This window comes from Culex quinquefasciatus, chromosome 2 (genome assembly GCF_015732765.1).
Source record: "Culex quinquefasciatus strain JHB chromosome 2, VPISU_Cqui_1.0_pri_paternal, whole genome shotgun sequence".
In the NCBI taxonomy this organism is placed as follows: Eukaryota; Metazoa; Arthropoda; class Insecta; order Diptera; family Culicidae; genus Culex; species Culex quinquefasciatus.
In genome coordinates, this window is record NC_051862.1 from 87,721,379 (window position 1) to 87,741,961 (window position 20,583).

Here is a 20,583-nt window from a genome sequence, read left to right on the forward strand (position 1 = left end):
GGCACGCTGGAATTAGATGCTGTTCCCCTATTTTCTGAGGTATTTAAGCAGTTCTTACGCTCGCGAAATTTCCGTGAAATTTTGTGTTTTGAAATTAAGGTCCCCGTGAAATTTGCCAATTTTTCGCGTGAAAAATCACTAAGCCTAGTTATATGTCAGACGAATTTCCTCTTATTTTTGTATTCTTGTATTTTTTAATCTTTTGTATATTTGTATCCTAATTTCTGTGTTTTTGTAGTTTTATTTTGTATTTTGTATTTTTTATATTTTTAACTAAGTTTTTTGTATGTTTTTATTTTTGTGTCTTTTTTTTGTGCTTTTGTATTGTTTTCTTTTTGTATTTTTTGTAAAAAATACGTATAAAATTTGTATTTGAAAAATACAACAAAATATCCTTTGAAATAGTGCAAAAAAACTAGCTAACAAAAGTTCCTAGCAATCCAAACGTCAGTGTAAATAGAACCAGCTTCTCAGACAGTAGTGGAATTTTCTAAAATAAATAACCAGCGCAAAAAAAAAAAAACATCGGTCCGAAATCTAAGTCAATAGAACCAGCTTGCCTTGTCTTGTTGAAATATTTGAAGAAAACTAGCTGGACTAACCAACAAATCTCCCAAATCTACTAACTTTTTAGCTAGACTTTCTGTTTTAGAATCGATTTGAACTGTAAAATTTCCTTATTTTCAATGCAATAATGTAATAGACTTTATAAAAAAAGAATTTGATCCATGCATGTGAACAGTTTTAAAAATTTACAATCAGATTTTTTTCAAAAGTTTTAAGAAATATATGCTTTATGTTTGGTCACTTAATTATCGCAAAATCTCGAAAAAACATTGCAATATAACTTAAATTAATATTGTCTTTCACCTGACGTTTGATTTCATTTGGGTTTTCCAAAAACTTTTGGGCTTATGTTTGAAAAGCATTTACCTGTAATGAAAAGAGAAAAGAGTTAGTTGTAACTATTTGGTATTTTTAAGAGTAGTTTTTTTGAATTTTAAAGCAAATCACCATGACCATTTCCCTTATTCAAACCCATGACTTCCCGCACACTCATCAACTGGTAACGACCCAATTACCGTCACCATCACGGCATCCCACGCAGTTTTGGACAACAACAGAAATCAGGGTCAACAAGTGCATCACCAGCACCAAGTGCACTTCCATAAATAACGTACCGCGTGTGCGACATTGCGCCGCGGGATCGTGTTACACACACACACACACACACACACACACACACACACACACATCTTAAGCTGACCATAAATTAGATGTATTAACTCTCAGAAAAGTAGGCTGATCTTAAGTTTAACCTTGGTTCGAAATGTTGCACAAACTTGTTGCACTGCAGTTCCATCAACGGTTGTAGTAACAACTGTGCAACATGTTTAACTTTTTTTCAGGATACCAACGCCAAGGGATAGAACAACTTGTCCAATCGCGTAGAACGTGGTGCAGCGAACCACGCGGGGCAAATTTTTCAATCTTAACCTAGATTAACGCCAGCTTGTGTGGAGTAAAAAAAGCCAAGAAAAACAAAACCTTCCGAGCACGGTTAACATAAATAAAAACAAGTCTTGCATTCAATTTGTGTCGTGTTTTCTTCGTTCCTTCCTCCAAGCTCACTAGCACAGCAGAATAAAATAATGCAGAGCAGAGATAGACCAACAGCAAGAAAAAGAAAAGGAGCGAAGTAATGATAATAACTATAAAAATAATAACAACCATCCGACATGGGTCGGTTTAAGGTGGTATTGGTACGTTTTTTCCCTGTTGTTTTCATTACACAAACATACGTTGAAACCTGAGCAGCGCACGTACACACACACACACACACACGTACCAAGCAAGCAGATGTTGATGCATTTTTTCTCCACTTTTAACTTGTTCTACTTCTCTCCAAGAGACGTGTTTACGACACACGAGGCGAACCTCAGGGAGGAAGACCAATGGATTGTCGTCGCTTACGTCGTTTTCGTCTTCGTCTTGTGCAGGTCTTGTTACTTTTCTCGGTATGGGAACTTTTTTTTCCGTCGTGAGTACCTCCACTGACTGGCTGCTCTGGTAAGGCAAAGACCAGCACGAACGAAAGGCGGTCAAAGTATGGAACGTAAAAATAATTTTATAGAATGACTTTTCAGAAAAAAATAAAAAAAAACTCTTGTGAATGCGCGCGAGACGACGACGACGACCGGCCAGGAAGAGTTCAAGAAACTAGCCAGCAGCGCATGTGAATGTGAGTTATTGTGAGAGTATTAAGAAATTCCGATGTAAAATTTTGATTAAAGGGAATTGTTGGACAGAATTTTTAGTAATAAAAAAACTGGTTTTAAGCTTAATATTTAAACAAAAAAAGAAAAACAAAAAGGATCACAAAATACTTTTTACAATAGTTGTGTTACTGTCATAAAATTACAAAATATCCATGAATTTCGAGGAAAAACAATCCTCATTTTTACCGTCTTTCCCAATCTGTGTTTCCAAAATTTAACATTTCTGAAAAACCTCAAAGAGCAGTTCTCTAGGATTTCGGTCATTCGACTTTTTTTGTATTTTTTAATCCGACTGAAACTTTTTTGGTGCCTTCGGTATGCCCAAAGAAGCCATTTTGCATCATTAGTTTGTCCATATAATTTTCCATACAAATTTGACAGCTGTCCATACAAAAATGATGTATGAAAATGATTATTTTATGCGACAAAAAGAACAAACATTCAGTATTACGCCCTTTTAAAATGTTAGTCTTGATTTGAAAATTTTGAAAATATTTTTTTCGAAAAGATCGGAAAATTTCACAAATGTTTTATATTTTAACATTTTAAATCGGACCATTAGTTGCTGAGATGTCGACATTGAAAAATGGTGGGCTGTTTGTGTGAGACTTAGATAACATCAATTTTCCTGTTTTTAAACCTTTGCATTGCAATCTCTCAGCAACTAAAGGTCGTATCAACAAAGTCCGAAAAAGCAAAATATAGAGAATTTCAGCTTTTCAAAAATATTTTTTTTTCAAAAGTAGGCAAACATGTGCACTAATTTAAAAAAATGCGACTATTTTCAAAAAAGTCACCTAAAAATGGATTTAACTTGAAAACGGTGCACTTTATCAAAATTTCACTAAAGTACTTTTAGATTGCAAATTTGATTTTACATCGAAAAATGAAGTTGAAAATTGTTTGCGACCAATTTTTCGATTTTTTGAAAAAATCAGTATTGATTCAAAAATTCATAACTCGCTCAAAGATTTTTTGCACAACCTGGAAATTTCTGAAAAGTTGGCATTTGATGTCCTCTAAAACATATCAAAAAATAAAAAAAAATAAAAATAGTGGTTTTTTGCAAATCAAGTTTTAGTGACAAAAAGTTAAATCAAAAATCACCAAATTTTTTTTACCGTGCATCATTTTTTTAGTGTAGTCCATATCCATACCTACAACTTTGCCGAAGACACCAAATCGATCAAAAAATTCCTTCAAAAGATACAGATTTTTGAATTTTCATGCATCATTTTTGTATGGCCAGCTGCCAAATTTGTATGGTAAATTATATGGACAAACTAATGATGCAAAATGGCTTCTTTGGACATACCGAAGGCACCAAAAAAGTTTCAGTCGGATAAAAAAATACAAAAATTAAAATTGAAGAAAAAAGACCGATTTCGTAGAACATTGCTCAAATATTGCCAATTTAATTTTACATATGAAAATAAGGGTTACACAACTTTAGTGCTTAGTTTTTAATGTTTAATTTCAAGTTTGAAGTGTTTAGTTTTTAATCTAAATTTTAGTTGGTTTTAGTAATTCGTTTGAAGTTTGTAGTTTTTTTTACACACTCAAGTGTTATGATTTTTAGTGTTTGGTTTTTATTTTTAGTTTAAAGTTGTTGGTGTTAAGTTTTTAATTGCTATCGTTTGCAGTCTCTAATTTGTACATTTTTAAAGTTTTTAAGTGTTTTTGTTTCAAGATTGAAGTTTTAAGTGTTTAGTTTTTATACGCTTCAGTTTTCAAGTGTTTTAGTTTGTAGTTTTTTTTTATGTGTTTATTTTTAAGTGTTTCGGATCGATGTTTGTAGATTTAAATTTGTTATTATATTTGGAGTTTTAAGTGTTTAGTTTTAAGTGTTTTTGATTGCAGTTTTTAGTGTTAGGTTTTAATTTATTTCAGTTTGCATTTTTTTATTTAAGTTTGTTATTTATAGGTTTTTAGTTCTTATGTTTTTAATTTGAGATTTTCGTTTATTTGTGTTTGTTTATAAGTGTTTTAGTTTATAATTTGTGTTTCTAATTTGTTTGCGTTAGTTTTTATTTTTGAATGTTTTAAGTTTTATATTTTTTAGTTCTAATTTTATTTATTTTTTAGCATTTATAGATTCTAGTCTTGAGTTGGAATGTTCTTTAATTTTAATTTTTTGAGTTTTTAGTTTGTTATTTTACAGTCTGCAGTTTTAAATTTGAAATTTATTGTTTATTAGTTTTCAATTTTGGATTGTAGTCTTTACTTTAGTTTTTTTTTATTAGTATCAGCATTTAGGTTTTTGAGTTTAAAAAATCATACCCAGATATATTTGTAAGTATATTTTTGAGTATAACGAAATACATATAATGGAAAAACTGTTTTGGTAACTCTGTATTAAATAATGAGTATTAAAATGAAATATTATTTTTCAAATTGCTATATTATGTCACGAATAAAATATGGATGAACTGGTAGCCTTGCCACAAAATATCAGCACCTATAAAAATTGAAGAATAATAAGTTTTACTATAAATATATTTCCTAACTGTTCAGGAAACCCTGTAACGTGATATCGCAATTTATGTATTTTTTAGCTTTTTACGGTCAGATGTTGAAAATGTTGATAAAAAGTACATCAAACCTTCTCTCACATTTGTATGTAGGCAGCAGCGCCAAGTTCTGACTGAGCATGGGGCAGGAGGGGGGGGGGGGGCAATGGGAGGGCAGTCTATCCCGCCAAGGAAAAAGGTCAAAATTGAGGGAAGGGATTGCACGGGACCGGGACCCCGACTGAGTCGGCGCCCTTGTTTGTAGGTATTTGGAAGATATTCTGACTGTTTGGGGGCACCGCCAAAAAATATGGATATTTTTGGGAATCAATTTGTGTAAGCTAAGCTATACTTTTCAAGTAAAAAATATATAGTTTGTTCAATTTTATTTTGAATACAACATTCAAAACCTACTTTTAACTTGTAAAGTCTTCCGACCTTTTCCAACAAAAAGAAGTATGATAAATTATCAAATTATTCTAATTCCAATTCACTTCCAGTACCAAATGCGTCCAAACTCGTCGGATCTTTAAGTCCCATAACCTTTCAACTTCGTTTCCGAAATTCCGTACCGGAAGTGGCTCACTTTTGGGCCAATTTCCCGCCCAAGAAACCGGATCGTCAACAACACAAGAAATGGAAAAATAGAATCTCCCAACACACACACACACACCCACTTCCTTCTTCCTGCTGGGGGGAAGCAATATTTCACTCTCTCGAACATGTCATATAAATTCTAATTCCTAAAAGTTGATTTGAATAATATGCAAATCACGGCCCGACAACGATGGCTTTGGGGAAGAACAACGTGAGGCTTAACGGGGGGAGAGAGGGGGTAAGACATATTCTTGGAAAAGTTTTCAGAAGTTCGAAGCTTGAGGGGTTTCGGTCAGCTTTTTCGGGATGGGACTTCCTGGTTTTGGTTTAAAGCAGTGTTGCCAATTTATAGTTTATAATTTAAAAAAAAAATGCAATAATGTAATATATAAGAGATTTTCATCAAATTCCTCTTGAGTGGCGTTATTATTTGACAGGGTTATAACTCCAGATAGGGTTGCCAGAATAGTTTGAATTCATAGAACAAATTTTAATCTAAATAAAAAAAACTTTAGAAAATGACCACCCTATACTGAGAATGCAAAATTCCGATGAATTCCTCATAAATCTTCAAACGAAATAGAAAAAAAAATCGTTAAGGTGACATGGGGTGACACGTTGCTTGGGAAAATGCGGAACGCAAAGTTGTTAGCGGGCAAACCGTAAAGCCCTGACATCTCGAGCAAAGCGGAAAGCTGTTCGAATTCAATTTAAATCAAATTTTCTTCCTCTTCTATGGCGTTTGGGAAGATTTGAGGGTGGGATCAGGAAGTGAAGAGGGATTTTCCTGCTTACGTTGTTATTTTTCTTCTTCTCTTTTTTCCAGGATAATGTTTTAAATCGTTCCGGGAAATCGAGGACATTTTTCTTTTCTCGGATGAAATGTTTTCGAATTCCGACAAATTTAAGCACGATTTGTCCTAGCTTTAAATCGATCGTTGAACGAGACAAATCGAAACACAAAAAAAAAACTATTCCTCCATGTGACCGCTTACATCTCAATTTCGTCGTGGTTCAGCAGCAGGGGTCGATTCGCCGTTTGGCCGTGTCATCGAGATTGGTTGGCTGGCTCCAAAACCAGACTCCCGCCTCGCGCCGGTTATAAATATTATTTTCCCTCTTTTTTCTGCCCTCGAGGGGGGGCCTCACAACAACGAAAAAATAATCGATTCGAGTTCCCCCCCCCTCTCCACTCAGTTGAGTAGTTTGGGGACAGACCGGAGCAATGTGATGGAAAACAGATCACCCCGTTGGGATGACGGCATGTGGACTTCGATATAGCTGCCCCGATAGGAGTTATGGTCAAACTTTGAGGCTGTCAACGGAGGCTTGCCATGGGGACGATCCCAGGAGGAAACCAGCCGGGATTAGTTGTTGATATAGGTTCGATTACTTTTGGACAGATAAATGGGGTTTTAAACTAATATAAGAGGAGTTAAAGTTGAACCAAGTTTTTCTATGTGTTTGAATTGCGAATCAAGAAAAAAACATAAACTAACCATCTCAGAACAACCTATCAGAACATGTTGTACTGTTCTGTGGACGATTTGTCCACCATTTCAGAACAGCTATTTAGAATTCTGATGAATCTTTTAAGAACATTTTGTACAACTCTTTCGATATCCAGTTTGAATTTCAGAACATGTTGTACAACTCTTTGGACGTCATTTCAAAACATTAAGAACATGTTGTATAAATTTGTGCACCTCTTTTCCAAACATAACATGTTGTACAATACTTTAAACATAAATTTCAGATTAATAGAACATGTTGTGCAACTCTTTAGATACCCTGTACAAGCTTTCACAACATGATGTACAACTCTATGGACGTCTTGTTCAAGCTGTAAGAACAGGTTGTACAATTCATGTTTAAAAAGAACATGTTGTGCAAAGTAATGAGGCTGTCAACGGGGGCTTGCCATGGGGACGATCCCAGGAGGAAACCAGCCGGGATTTGTTGTTGATATAGGTTCGATTACTTTTGGACAGATTAGATGGGGTTTTGAACTAATATAAGAGGAGTTAAAGTTGAACCAAGTTTTTCTATGTGAATTGCAAACCAAGAAAAAAAAAACATAAACTAACCATCTCAGAACAACCTATCAGAACATGTTGTACTGTTCTGTGGACGATTTGTCCACCATTTCAGAACAACTATTTAGAATTCTGATGAATCTCTTAAGAACATTTTGTACAACTCTTTCGATATCCAGTTTGAATTTCAGAACATGTTGTACAACTCTTTGGACGTCATTTCAAAATTTTAAGAACATGATTATAAATTTGTGCACCTCTTTTCCAAACATAACATGTTGTACAATACTTTAAACATAAATTTCAGATTAATAGAACATGTTGTGCAACTCTTTAGATACCCTGTACAAGCTTTCACAACATGATGTACAACTCTATGGACGTCTTGTTCAAGCTGTAAGAACAGGTTGTACAATTCATGTTTAAAAAGAACATGTTGTGCAAAGTTTTGAGTATTCGTTTTAAGCTTCATAGAACATTTTGTACAACTTATTGGACATTCTGTTTAAGACTTCGAGACATTGTGTACACATTATTGGTAATCCTATTCAAGTAGAACAAGTTGTGCAACCCATTGGAAATTCATTTCAAGATTGAAATAACATGATGTACAACTTTTCGGACATCATTATCAAGCATTGTTGTGCTTGTGGGATGTCTTGTAAACAGGATAACCAACGAGTTGTACAAACATGTTGTATAACTCTCTGGACGTCTTGTTCAAGCTGTTAGAACATGTGATATAACTTATAAGTTATCCTTTTGAAATAGAATATGTTTTGTAAATCTTTGAACATTTGTTTCAAGCTTTAAAGAACATTATGTTGAAGACTTCAAAAAATAGTGACAAACCTTTGGTTATGCTGTTTGAGCGGAACATGTTGTGCAACTCTTTGGGAATGCATTCCCGAGCAGACGGTAATAACAAAATCCATACATTTTCAATAACAAATACTGTTAAAATAACAGAAAATGTTATAGAATCTTCTTGAAAATCCATTTTTGAATAAGAGTTTGATAACAGTTTATGTTATCATAACAAAATTTGTTATTGGTCTGATACCTTATAATGTTATTAGTCTGTTGTGTGTGTGTGTGTGTGGTCCAATCCAATACCCGCTAACCGGTAGCGATATTATGGGAAAGTATAGTTTGTATCAGACTTTGTATATGCCGAATGCTGATACAACTTATCTCAGTCCCGGGTATTAGGTGGTGATAGCCCTCGCGCTGCTTCCAACGACCCGTTTCAGAATGACAGAGCTCCTTGCGGTCCAATTCCGAGGTCGCTGGGCATTGTTCGGCCCCGCCTAAACATAGAAGCAAGCATCTGAAGGAAACTCGATCATTTAGACTTCCAATCCTGTCAGGCAAATCAGGGATCAGCGCGTATTTAATATGAGAAGATAACATGTTTCAACACTACGGATCAATTCACTGCTAGAGTATAAACCTTCTGATGGCCGACTGCTTAGCGTCCCAGACCACCAATCCAGAGGTGTGAGTTCGCATCCCACCTGTATCATTTTCGTTTTTGTTCATGTTCAAAGTTCAATTCCTGATTCCAAATTTCATAGGTACCGGCCGGGATTTGATCCCTGAACCTTCTGCTTATGAGGCAGAAACCGTAACCATTCAGCTACGGAGCCGGAACATGCCTTATAATGTTATTAGTCTGTTATTACAATAACAATCCAATAACAAAAAATCATAAAGACGAAAAACAAATTCTGTTATAAATAACATAAAATGTTATTGGCCTAGTATTTTCAAATATCAAAAATTGTTATTCCCACGTTATTTCCGTCTGCTCGGGTTCCAAGGTTAAAAAAACATTTCGTACAACTTTTCGGACATCTTAATCAAGGCGTTTAAAACATGTTGTACAACTCTTTGAACACCCTTTCCGAACTCAAGAACATGTTGTACAACTTTCAGAACATTTTGTATAATGAAGCGTTCAGAACGTGTTGTTGTTATAGTTTTAAGAAAATGATTCACAACTATTCATACATACAGTTTTGGTTTTTACAACATGTTGTACTATTCTCGGAACATTTTTCCAATCTAAAAATCTTGATGGATTAGAAAAAAAATGAAATAACAGAGTTCGATAATAGATTGGAGTCCCAGGCAAACAAATACTGTTAAAATAACAGAAAGTGTTATGGAATCTTTTTTTGAAATAAATTTTTGCATAAGGGTTTAATAACAGTTTCTGTTATCATAACAAAATTTGTTATTGGTCGGATATTAGTTGAAAGCCAAAACAACTTTGGAATAACATTTTTTGTTATGGAACAATATCTCCAACCGTTATTGGGATGATCGGATTAGTTGTTCGGAAAATAACTAAAAATGTTATTCGTCTGTTATTTCAATAACAGTCCAATAACAAAAAAAAATCATAACGACGCGTAACGAATCCTGTTATAAATAACATAAAATGTTATAAATCTAGTATTTTCAAAAATCAAAAAATGTTATTCCCAAGCTACTTCCGTCTGCTCGGGGCATTAATTCAACCCAAAAAAGAGACGCAAATCTATCCTTCTCCGTTCCCTGCAGTATCGTCCAACCTACCTGGAATGTGACATGTGAGACCTCAAAGCGCAAAACTATCCGGGTTCGACCGAATTCTTCTTCATGCACAGATATGAGAAAAGGTGGTAACGATCCAAAGAGGCCACCACAGTCCACCGGAATAGAATGAAATATTTTTCATCGACTATCTCTTCTTAACATTCCTCTTCTCGCCCCCCTCGAACTGGACACAACCACTCACTCACTCATGGTTCAGGAATGTGGTCACGAGATGAGCCCAGAACCTAAATTTCTCCGCGGTTGAGGCACGGAACGCATGGATGACTCATCGGCTCCGGTGGTTTTTTTATGGCTCCGGACGTTTAAATCAAATCACCTCGCCAGGGTGAACCGCGGCTCGGAGAGTGGGGCCAGATAAGATTTCTTTGACGGGAGGCTCGACGTGACTGCGATTGAGATATTGAAATAGTTTGGGGCACCTCGTTGGATTGGGTTGAATGGTTTAAATATTTGGTCTTGTTCAACCTTTTTTTAAAACCCCTGTTCAAGCTTTCAGAACATGTTGTATAACTATTTAGACATTTCGTTCAAGCTTTCAGAACATGTTGTATGACAATTTGGACGTAGAGCTCGTGCTTACAGAACATGTTGTATAACTTTTAAAACATCCTGTTCAAGCTATCAGAACATGTTGTACAAATCTTTGAACATTCCTTCGAAGCTTTCAGAGCATGTTGTATAACAATTTGGACGTCGAGCTCATGCTTCCAGAACATGTTGTACAACTTTTAAAACATCCTTTTCAAGCTGTCAGAACATGTTGTACAAATCTTTGGACATTTCATTCAAGCTTTCAGAACATGTTGTACAAAGCACTCAGGAAATCGCTCCTAAATATTTTTCCCAAAAAATCAAAATTTTCGGCATCGATCCCGCTCAAAGCAACATGACATCCGGTTCTCGTTAACCCTCCTCACTGTTATCGCGGTCGCAAAAAAGTCTCGCTGAAAGCCATAAATTAGCAAATTACCAAATCAGCCAAGATAATCATCTCTCACCTACGACTCAAAACCCAACTCGAAAAGAGGCGAGAGGGGTCGGCAAACCTTAAACCATAACCAAACACAATAAAACCGTTAAGTCAAGTTTTGTGCTGTGTACGCGTAATTGCACTGACAAATTACCATTTGACGTCTCGAGTGGGTCTCGGTTTTTCATATTTTGTACCCTTTTTGGCTGTTTCAAAAATCAATGTAAGGGGGAGTGCCTAACCTTAACAGATTTGCTGCAGCGCAACTGCAATTGCACCGTTTTACAAGCTACTTTAAAAAAAGAAAAAGTAGCAATGAAACAAAGCCCGTCAAAACTCAAGAATCTCGTCGTATTGCGCGCGCGATTGTTCAAGAGGTCGTAAACTTCTTATTTCTCGAAATGTGAGAGCGGGTCTAACGAAGATCGTCAAGGAGGGCCCACTTGTAATAAAAAAAACAGGGCATTACACGAACCAGAACGATCATCAGCCAGCGATGTAAACGCGCACCAGAACACGTGGAATGTGCGTGTTTAAGGTTTGAGAAGAGAAACAGCGAAGTGGTTCCGCCATTTTACGGGCTGAGAGGGTTTTGTTGAGAATTTTTAATAGGGAATGGGAAATGTTTTATTGGGTTTTGGTTAATTGACGGACGAGTTGTATTGACTGTTTGACGAGATACTTGTAATTAAGGTCTGGCAAACTTTTCGAACTTTGAGTGAGTCATGTATTCGCTAAATTTTGTGGTCGCTTCACTTGCTAAAGACGATTTTAGAGTCCAGAAAGATAGTTTAGCAAGCATGAACAGATGATCTGTGAAAACTCAATGCTTGTGCTAGTGAGTTTTGTGTGAAAACAATAAGGCCGATGCAAATATTTAAAAAAAGTTTTTGTCCCTCGGCCCTGGGGGGGCAAAAAAATAAAAAAATATAAAAATTTTAATAACAAGCCATAGTCTTCACATTTAAATGAAAAAATGTTTTAAAATGCATTTTACACTAGTTCAGTTGTTTTGCAATCATTAGTTTTCAAAAAATCTAAGATCTGACAAAAACAAAAATTGTATCGAAAAAAAGATTTTGCATCGAAAATTTTCAAAAATCTTAAGATTTTTAATAAACCCAAACATGTTAAAAATGATTTAAAACGCAGAAGAATGTATTTTATTTTGATTTCAGCAGGTTGCACTTGAATTTTCATTGAAATTTTGAAGTTTATTGTAAAAAAAATTTTTTTGCCCCCTGATTTTTCGGGTTTAAAAGTTTAGAAGTTTAAAAGTTTAAAAGTTTAAAAGTTTAAAAGTTTAAAAGTTCAAAAGTTTAAAAGTTTAAAAGTTTAAAAGATTAAAAGATTAAAACTTTAAAAATTTAAAAGTTTAAAAGTTAAAAAGTTAAAAAGTTTTAAAATTTTAAGGTTTTCAAGTATTAAATTGAAAGATTTTTAGAATACAGGAAAAAAAAAAGTTTGAATGTTTTGAAAATTCGAGTTTTTGAGTTTTAGTTTTTTAAAGTTTAAGAATTATAGATGTTTTTAAAAGATTCAATGTTTCACATAACAGATTTTTGATGAATTAAGCTTCTGAAATTTTAAAATTTTAGATCTTTGTTTTAATTTTAACATTCAGAGTTTTGCAGAGAAGTGTCTCAAGTTTGTGTTTACAGCGGTACGGTGTTCGGTTGAAGAACGGATCAAAGGAGGTCAAAGTAGACATTCATTTCTAAACTGTTTTGACAGTTCAAGACAAAATCCATCATGTCCGAGGAAGTTCCGAAGAAAATCTTCCGCCAGGTGCTCAAAGGAGTGTCCTACTGCTCTCGCACGATGAGTCGAGGTATTTGACCAGCCTGCAACCCTTAAAAACTCCCAAAATTACCTTGAAAATTGATTCCAGCCACCTTAAGGGACATCGTGGCGTACGTGTACCTTAAAAATGGCCGCGAAATCACCACTGAAGAAGCGTCCAACCTCACCAAATCCGCCCTCGCTCAACTTTGCAACAGTGGCCTCATCCGGAACTCCCACAACTGCTACCAGCTGCACGACGCCCTGAACTTGAGCCAACCCGGCCCGGTACGACGTAGGACTACGCGCTCCACCCGACGAGGAGCCCCCATTTGATTTGACGCTAGTTTTTTTTTTTAATAAATCCTTCGTAGAACTGCATCTGCCTTTGCAGTACAAACTTCCCACGAAAAAAAAACCTCGGAGAACTCATTATCAATTCCTGGGGAAGAATCGTTTACAAATTTTATTATCCGCCACTTTTATATGCAGTTTGTTTTATGGCACTTTAACCCTCTCTCTCTGCTTGCTCACACGGAAGGTCTGCGGGCCCACCACAAAACTGCAAACTCAGAGTTCTGTTCCGGCCAGCAAAAAAAAAAAAAAAAAGCTGGTCAAAGAGGACACAGTCTGTAAAGTCCGGAGTCCGGAGAAAAGTGCTAAAGTTGCTAAATAAATTATGTGTGTGCGCGATTGTGGAGAGTTTGGGGCAAGGTGGGACGGTTGGCGGCGGAGCGGGTTGAATTACGAATGCAAAGTTATTCCAGAGGTTCCAGGGGGACCGTCGTTGGACACGACGCGGTGGGTAATTGGGTAGGATGATTTTGTAAGGGAAGTAGCAAAAAGAGGTAGACTGCCTTATTGGACATAAATTGTGGACTGCGTCGGGTTCATTGGGTTTGTGCATTTGGAGGTTTGCAGATTTCAAGATTTATGGGGACTTGTAGATCGTTGGAGACTTTTGGAGACTTAAGAATATTTTGGGATCCGAAGTTTTTTGAAGGTCATCTAATAAAAATCATAATTTTTTGAAGACTTTTTTATTTTTGGAGACTTGGAAATCTTGAACAGTTAGAGAAAAAATATTGAAAGTAAAGTTTAGGATGGATAAAAACTACGTAATATTAGGATAAAATATTACGAAGAATCAACAGTAAACAAGAAGACTTGAGTTAACAAATCTCTACACTCTCAGTGCTCAAAACTAGCTTATTAAGAGACTATTAGTTTTAAAGTTAGACGTCAGAATTCGTGGAGACTTATAGATTCTTAAAGACTAGAATATTTGTTAAAAAAAAACCTAATCATGTTGAATTTCAACCTCTGTAGGATTTCTTAGTTTGGAGACTTTTGATATTTTGACTTTTCAAATATCTGTGGAGACTTTTAAAATTTATGGTTCTTGAAGAATTATTAATTTTGGAGACTTCAAGGAGACTTCTGTTTTTACATTCATCCAAAAACTTTTGAGATTTTTAAGTTATTAATTTTGGAGACTTCTATTTTTTCATTCATCAAACATTTTTGGAGACTTTAAAAAATCAGGTTTATTAGAGACTTTCAGATTCTTTGAAGGTTGATATCATTGAGTTAAAATAGCTGTGGGGACTTTCTATTTTTTATGGTTCTTGAAAAATATTTAATTTGGGAGACTTCTGTTTTTTCATCCAATAATATTTGGAGACATTTGAGTTATTAATTTTGGAGACTCCTTTTTTTCATTTTTCAAACATTTTTGGAGACTTTAAAAAATCAGGTTTCTTAAAGACTTGGAAAGTCAGATTCTTTGAATACTGAAGATCATTGAGTTAAAATATCTGTGGAGACTTTTCGAATATTAGACTACATAAACATCTGTGGAGACTTTTAAATTTTTCAGGTTCATGAAACATAGTTAATTTTGGAGACTTCTATTTTTTTCTTCCAAATATATTTGGAGACTATTGTGTTATAAATTTTGGAGACCTCTGTTTTTTCATTCATCAAACATTTTTGGAGACATTTAAGAAAGTCACTGAGGCTTTCAGATACTCTGAAAATTGAAGATCATTTAGTTGAATATCTGTGGAGACTTTTAAATTTGTATGGTTCTTGAAGAATTATAAAAAAAAATCAGGTTTCTTAGAGACTTGGAAAGGCACTGAGGCTTTCAGATTCTCTGTAGACTGAAGATCATTGAGTTAAAATATCTGTGGAGACTTTTCAAATATTAGATTCCTTAAACAACTGTGGAGACTTTTAAATTTTTCAGGTTCTTGAAAAATATTTAATTTTGGAGAATCCTGTTTTTTTATTCATCAAACATGTTTGGAGACTTTTAAGAAAATCACTGAGGCTTTCAGATACTCTGAAAATTGAAGATCATTGAGTTGAATATCTGTGGAGACTTTTAAATTTGTATGGTTCTTGAAGAATTATTAATTTTGGAGACTTCTGTTTTATTTCATCAAAAATCTTTGGAGACTTTTGAGTATCAGTACTCTTGGAGACATAAAAATTTATTGAAGCTTCTAGATTATCTGAAGACTGAGAGTCATTGAGTTAAAATATTTCAGACGTTTTTTTTAATTTTTGTATCCACTCAAATTTGTGGAGAATAAATTTGTTTGGAAATTTCAAAGTTTTTGATCACAGTTTTTTTTTTGAGACTTTGACGTTTTGTGTAGAGTTTTTAAGCTTTTGCCAAATATCAAGCGTCAAAACTAAACTCATCCCCAGTTCCCTTTTGCAAAAGTGAGAAAATGTTTGTTATTAAATAATTTTTAATTATATATTCAAAAGAGCAGCCATAACCCCGTGCTCGAGCCAGGAAACGGAAGGGGTTCGAGCTTTGGCACAAACGACGAAGAGTGAGAAGAATTGCAAATTGTTTGGATTATTCAACTCTGCGGTGAAGTAACGTTCCTTTCCGGCAGTTTCATCTACCACTGCAAAAGTTCTTGGGGTGGATGAGGCTCTAGTGAAAGTTGTACGCGGGTAATGGTTACGAATTTATAATTAAGAATAAATTGCCGAGTTGGGGCGCGCCGGAAGTTTCTCTCTCGAGCATTCATTTGGCTTTACATTTCGATGCTCGGGCTTGAACAATGATTGAATCTTGATTTAACTTTTGAGATTTTATTACGAATCATTTTTGAGTGGGGAAAAAGTTGAGACAACGCTTTGCTGAAGTAATTAATATTCCAGAAGAACACATCCCAACTCAGTAAAACATAGAACATTTATTGTCGTACGCAAGACCCGTTAGCAGCGATTCTATCATCCTTCAGGCAAGACAAAACTCTGACTCTGTTGATGAAGGCCTAAACTATTGCCGCAATAAAAACTTTATCGTACATGAAGGGCTCAAAACCCGGTGGAATTTTACTGCTTCTCACGGCCAGGTAGAGGTAGACGTCCCTTCCAGGTTGACTCTGTCCAGGGCGATGACACACGATGGATGACCCAGCGTTATCGTCCAGTACCCATCAGAGGTCGGCATCTACAAAGCGAGTCAGAGGTCTTGATAGAAGAAGAAGTTGTTTAGGGGGCTCAGACAAGGGAATGGTCCACGAATTGTGAAGTCTACACATTTAGTCTACACAAAACGAAAATTTCCTTTCTTTGAGATTTGAAATCCCTAAAACTTGTTAAAGAATCATAATGTCTGGAGAATCGGAAACTCTCCACAAGTCACCAATCCGAAAATCTACAAGAAAGACTTAAACAATTTACAGAACTAAAAACAACTTTTTGAAGTCTCCAAAACGGTTTCCGTACTGCTGCAAACAAAAAACCTGCGGTACGAAATCATCATAAGCGGGGCTCACCCTGTCAAAATTGTTTACAAATTGATTCGTTTTAAAATGTCGTTTATCTTTTGTGGATTCAACATGGAACCACTTGAACAAAAATGCGTCACGGTTCACGAATCGCAACGCATCCTTCGTTTTCATTAGTGAAGTTCACCCTCCCAAAATTCATCCTGATTCTTCCCGATCGGAACCCCATAAAAGTTCTACCCCCGATTGTGATTAATGCGTCCCAACTCTTCAAAGACAATCATTTTTCACTTCTTCCCTCGAACGCTTGTTTACTTTATTCATTTATTCCCCCTTCCGAAAAATCCATCAAGGAAAAAGAATCAATTAAAACTTTATCCTTATAAACGCAGCAACATCAGCAACTGTCAAAGTGACAGCTCGCAGCCATTGTTCGCCCAACTGGTGCGACGACGTCCGGCATGCCGGAAATGTGCGAAAACTAAATCCCATCTAATTAAATGTATATTGCGCCTGGTTTGGAAGCCTGGTGCTTCCGGCGGCTTTTGCGGACACAACATCATCCGGAGGGGGCGGGCACTAATCGTGGAACGGTTGGACGGGTTTTCGGACAACCCCCCGTGGAGTCGTGGGACCGTGGGTAGTTTAGGGATTTGTTGGAAAGTTTTTGGGAATAAAAAGACTTAATGGCATTTTTGGCAGAAGCGCCACTAAATTTGGTGTCATTCAGAAGAAGTGCCCTTTTAAATTGCTTTTTTTTATTGAAAAGCAAGCAAGAAGCGCCCTTCCAAAGCTTGGAACGAATGCCCTTTTCAAACGAATGCCCTTTTCAAGATTTGAAGCGTCCTTTCAAAATTGGAGGAGACTTTTAATGATTGAAAATGCTTTTAGAGGTTGTGGAAACGCACTTTTCAAAAAGTTTCTATCTTCTCGTTTTTAAGGTTTGAAACACCCTTTAAAAGTTAGCCTTATAATTGTAAAAAGCACCTTTAAAAGTTGCAAACGCCTTTTTATGATTGATTGGAAACAATCTTTTCAAAATTTAAAACACCATTTAAAGGTTAAAAAAATCTAATTAAAGTTGAGAGCGCTCATTTCAGGCTGGGAAAACCATTTTGAAGTTGGAAGCGTTAATTTTATGGTTAGCAACGCCATTTTTTTTTTAAAGTTAGACGTTTTCCCTAAAGCTTTGAAAACTTTTTATCAAGGTTGACAACGCAATTTTAAGGTTCCTTCAAAATTGTAAACTTTCAGATTGGAAACGTTCTTTTGAAGTTTGAAGCACTACCTTGAAATGTTGGAGGCACCCTTTGAAGATGAGAATATCCATTTTAAGATTTGTCCTCTTATTGTTAACAGTACTCTTTTAAAGTTGGAAACGCTGTTTTAAAGATTGGAAATGTCTTTTCAAGGTTGAACGTTTAAGGTTGGAAACGTTCTTTTGAAGTTGAAGCGCGATTTTAACATTCACAAAGTCTTCGATTGTTAAAAGCATCCCTTTTTTAATGTTTAAAGATGAAAACGTCCTTAAAAGGTTGAAACGCCATTTCAACTATGGAAGCGCCTTTTTAAGGTCATGAAATTTAAAATAACATTTAAACATTTTAAAAAGCACTCCTTTTTAGGTGGGAAACGTCCTTTTAAAGATGAAAATATTCTCCTTAAGTTGGAGCGTTTTTTAGGTTGACGATGTTTCTTAAAGTTTGAAAGCACCCTTTTGAAATTGGAAACGCCCTTTTCAAGGTTGAGAATGTCGTTTTAAAGTTAGAAACAAAAAAGTTTCAATATTTAAAGCATTTCAACTCATTTTTGCAGCAGATGATGTAATTCAAACCAGAAAAACGAATCGTGTCCACCCTCTTTGTTTAAGTTCTCGATTCGCCCCCTTAACTAAAGCCATCCATCATCTCCAGAGACCAAGCCCTTCCGATGTTGGAGGAGCGAGCAAACAAAATTATGAATTAATGAACTATGGATGATGCACTTTAATTACACGCACCCTCTCTTCGGTTTGAATTTCTGCAATTTGTCCGGAAGCTGAAACTGCACTCCAGATAGGGGCCTTCTTGCGTGGGGTTCGACCAACCATGAGGAGGAGGTCATCAGGAGCACGGGGGTCGGCAAGGAATTTGCAATATGCAAATAAGCTTCTAATCTCCCCCGGGGATTTAGGAGGGTGAAAATGCACGCATGTTATAGGAGCTCGCGTGGCTCGTTGTCTAATGGATGGTCGGCTCCTGCGGTGGAAAATGATGACGATGACGGGTTCGGGCACACCCTAACTAGGAGGGGAACGGTTTGAGTTATGGTTGGAACTTGGGGAAGCGTAGCTGTTTTTTTAGACTGGATCGACGAATTGAATTGATATTAGAAAAAAAGATTAAAAATTAGGATTTGAAAGATTGAAACGAGTTTTAATATCAGAACCCATATTGAGAGACCTCGAAGTATCTTTGGGCATGATCATGTAACTTTTTGAAACCATACAGAAACTTTGAAGATCATCTTCACGTATTATTTGAAATCCATGGCGAAACGTTAAAGATTTTTAGGGTACATTGGAAATTCTAGGAATAACTTTGAGATCTTCAAAAAAACATTGGTATTATTCGAAATCCATCATGTATTATTGTAAATTCTTGGAGAAACTTTGAAAATCTTCAGGATGCATTGAAAATTCATGGAGTAACTTTGAGAATCTTCGTGTATCATCGGAAATACTAGGAAAAACTTGTAAAGATCTTTAGGAAACATTGGAAATCCTTGGAGTAACTATGAAGATCTTCAGGAAACATTGGAAACTATAAAAAAAAACTTTGAGAATCTTACATATCCTTGAGGATCCTTTGAGAATCTTTAAGTATCAACAAGAATCTTCTCTGAAATTTAGTTATTTTAGAGAATCTTTAAAAAAGTAATAATAGGATTCCTTGAAATAACATAAAATCAACAAGTATAATTGAATATTTTCTGAAAACTGAAAAATATAATGAATCCTTAGGGTAACTTTGAAATTCTTTGGATCCTTCTAGTTAGTTTGAATTGCAAATCTTCAAAAAACAATAAGTTATTTAACAATTGGAAAAAAACTCATCAAAATCTTACCAAAATTAGTTTTTTTGTGTAAGAAACCATCCACAAACTACGTGAACACTTTTTGGAAATCTCAAACCTCCCCCTCCCTCCTCCCCCTCGTGGACAATTTTCCAAACAAAAAAAAAGTTTTTATATGGAGCGTGGACGATCGCCTTAACCCAAACCCCCTTCAAGTGGTTTATGGATGATCCCTAACCTAATCTAATCTAACACAGATCGATACCAAGCATGCTTGAAAGTCTTATGGTGAGATTACGCCCCAAGTACTTTTCTTATCAATATTAGTAATTGCAGTTCATCCAAAAATAGCCGAAAGTGTATTACAAAAACTAAAGCGGCTAGCCCTACTGCGTTGTGTTTAACACAGAGAGGGTTCTTCTTCAACAGGGGAGGAAGGATGCGTGGACATACCTTCCCAAGTAACATTTTTTCCAGGAGTTCTACAAGAGCTCTTCAAGATAGCTACAGCATAGCAGTTTGGACCGCGGTAGGATAAAATTCTCTTCAAAACTTCTTCAGGAGTTTGGAAGAGTACTTGAAGAGAGTTTTATCCTACTGCGGTCCAAACTGCTATGCTGTAGCTATCTTGAAGAGCTCTTGTAGAACTCCTAGAAAAAAAAGTTACTTGGGTTACCAAACGCTCAAATTTATTATTCTAAAAATGAGATTTTTGTGATTCACCTTTTGCTAGTTTTAAATAATTATTGTGAGCATTTGTGTTATTAAATAAAAACTAGATGCAGTCTAACTTCACATCGTTCATCCGACAAGGGGGAGCGCACTTTTGACTGAGGTGCACTTTCCTGGTCAAACAACAAATAGGGAGTCCAGACTATTCCCGGGGGACACCAGATGCAGCAGCAACTCTCCCTGGTGACCAATATATTTCACTGACTTACATTATTGATGCTACCAGAATTTGACAGGGGGGGTTGGAAAATTGTTTGT

At 35.7% G+C, this 20,583-nt stretch overlaps 1 protein-coding gene across 1 annotated transcript; it reads left to right on the forward strand.

Annotated features, from left to right (window-relative positions):
- Positions 1-12,735: 12,735 nt before the first annotated feature.
- On the forward strand, positions 12,736-13,114 carry LOC119766087. The gene is made up of 2 exons (XM_038250475.1): positions 12,736-12,827; positions 12,888-13,114. The coding sequence occupies exons 1-2, from the start codon at positions 12,749-12,751 to the stop codon at positions 13,112-13,114; spliced, it is 306 nt and encodes a 101-aa protein (XP_038106403.1). The 5' UTR covers positions 12,736-12,748.
- Positions 13,115-20,583: the final 7,469 nt, after the last annotated feature.

Coding starts and splice junctions, on each gene's coding strand:
- LOC119766087 (XM_038250475.1), top strand. CDS start 12,749: ATGTCCGAGGAAGTTCCGAAGAAAATCTTCCGCCAGGTGCTCAAAGGA. Junction 12,828..12,887: donor CTCTCGCACGATGAGTCGAG/GTATTTGACCAG, acceptor AATTGATTCCAG/CCACCTTAAGGGACATCGTG.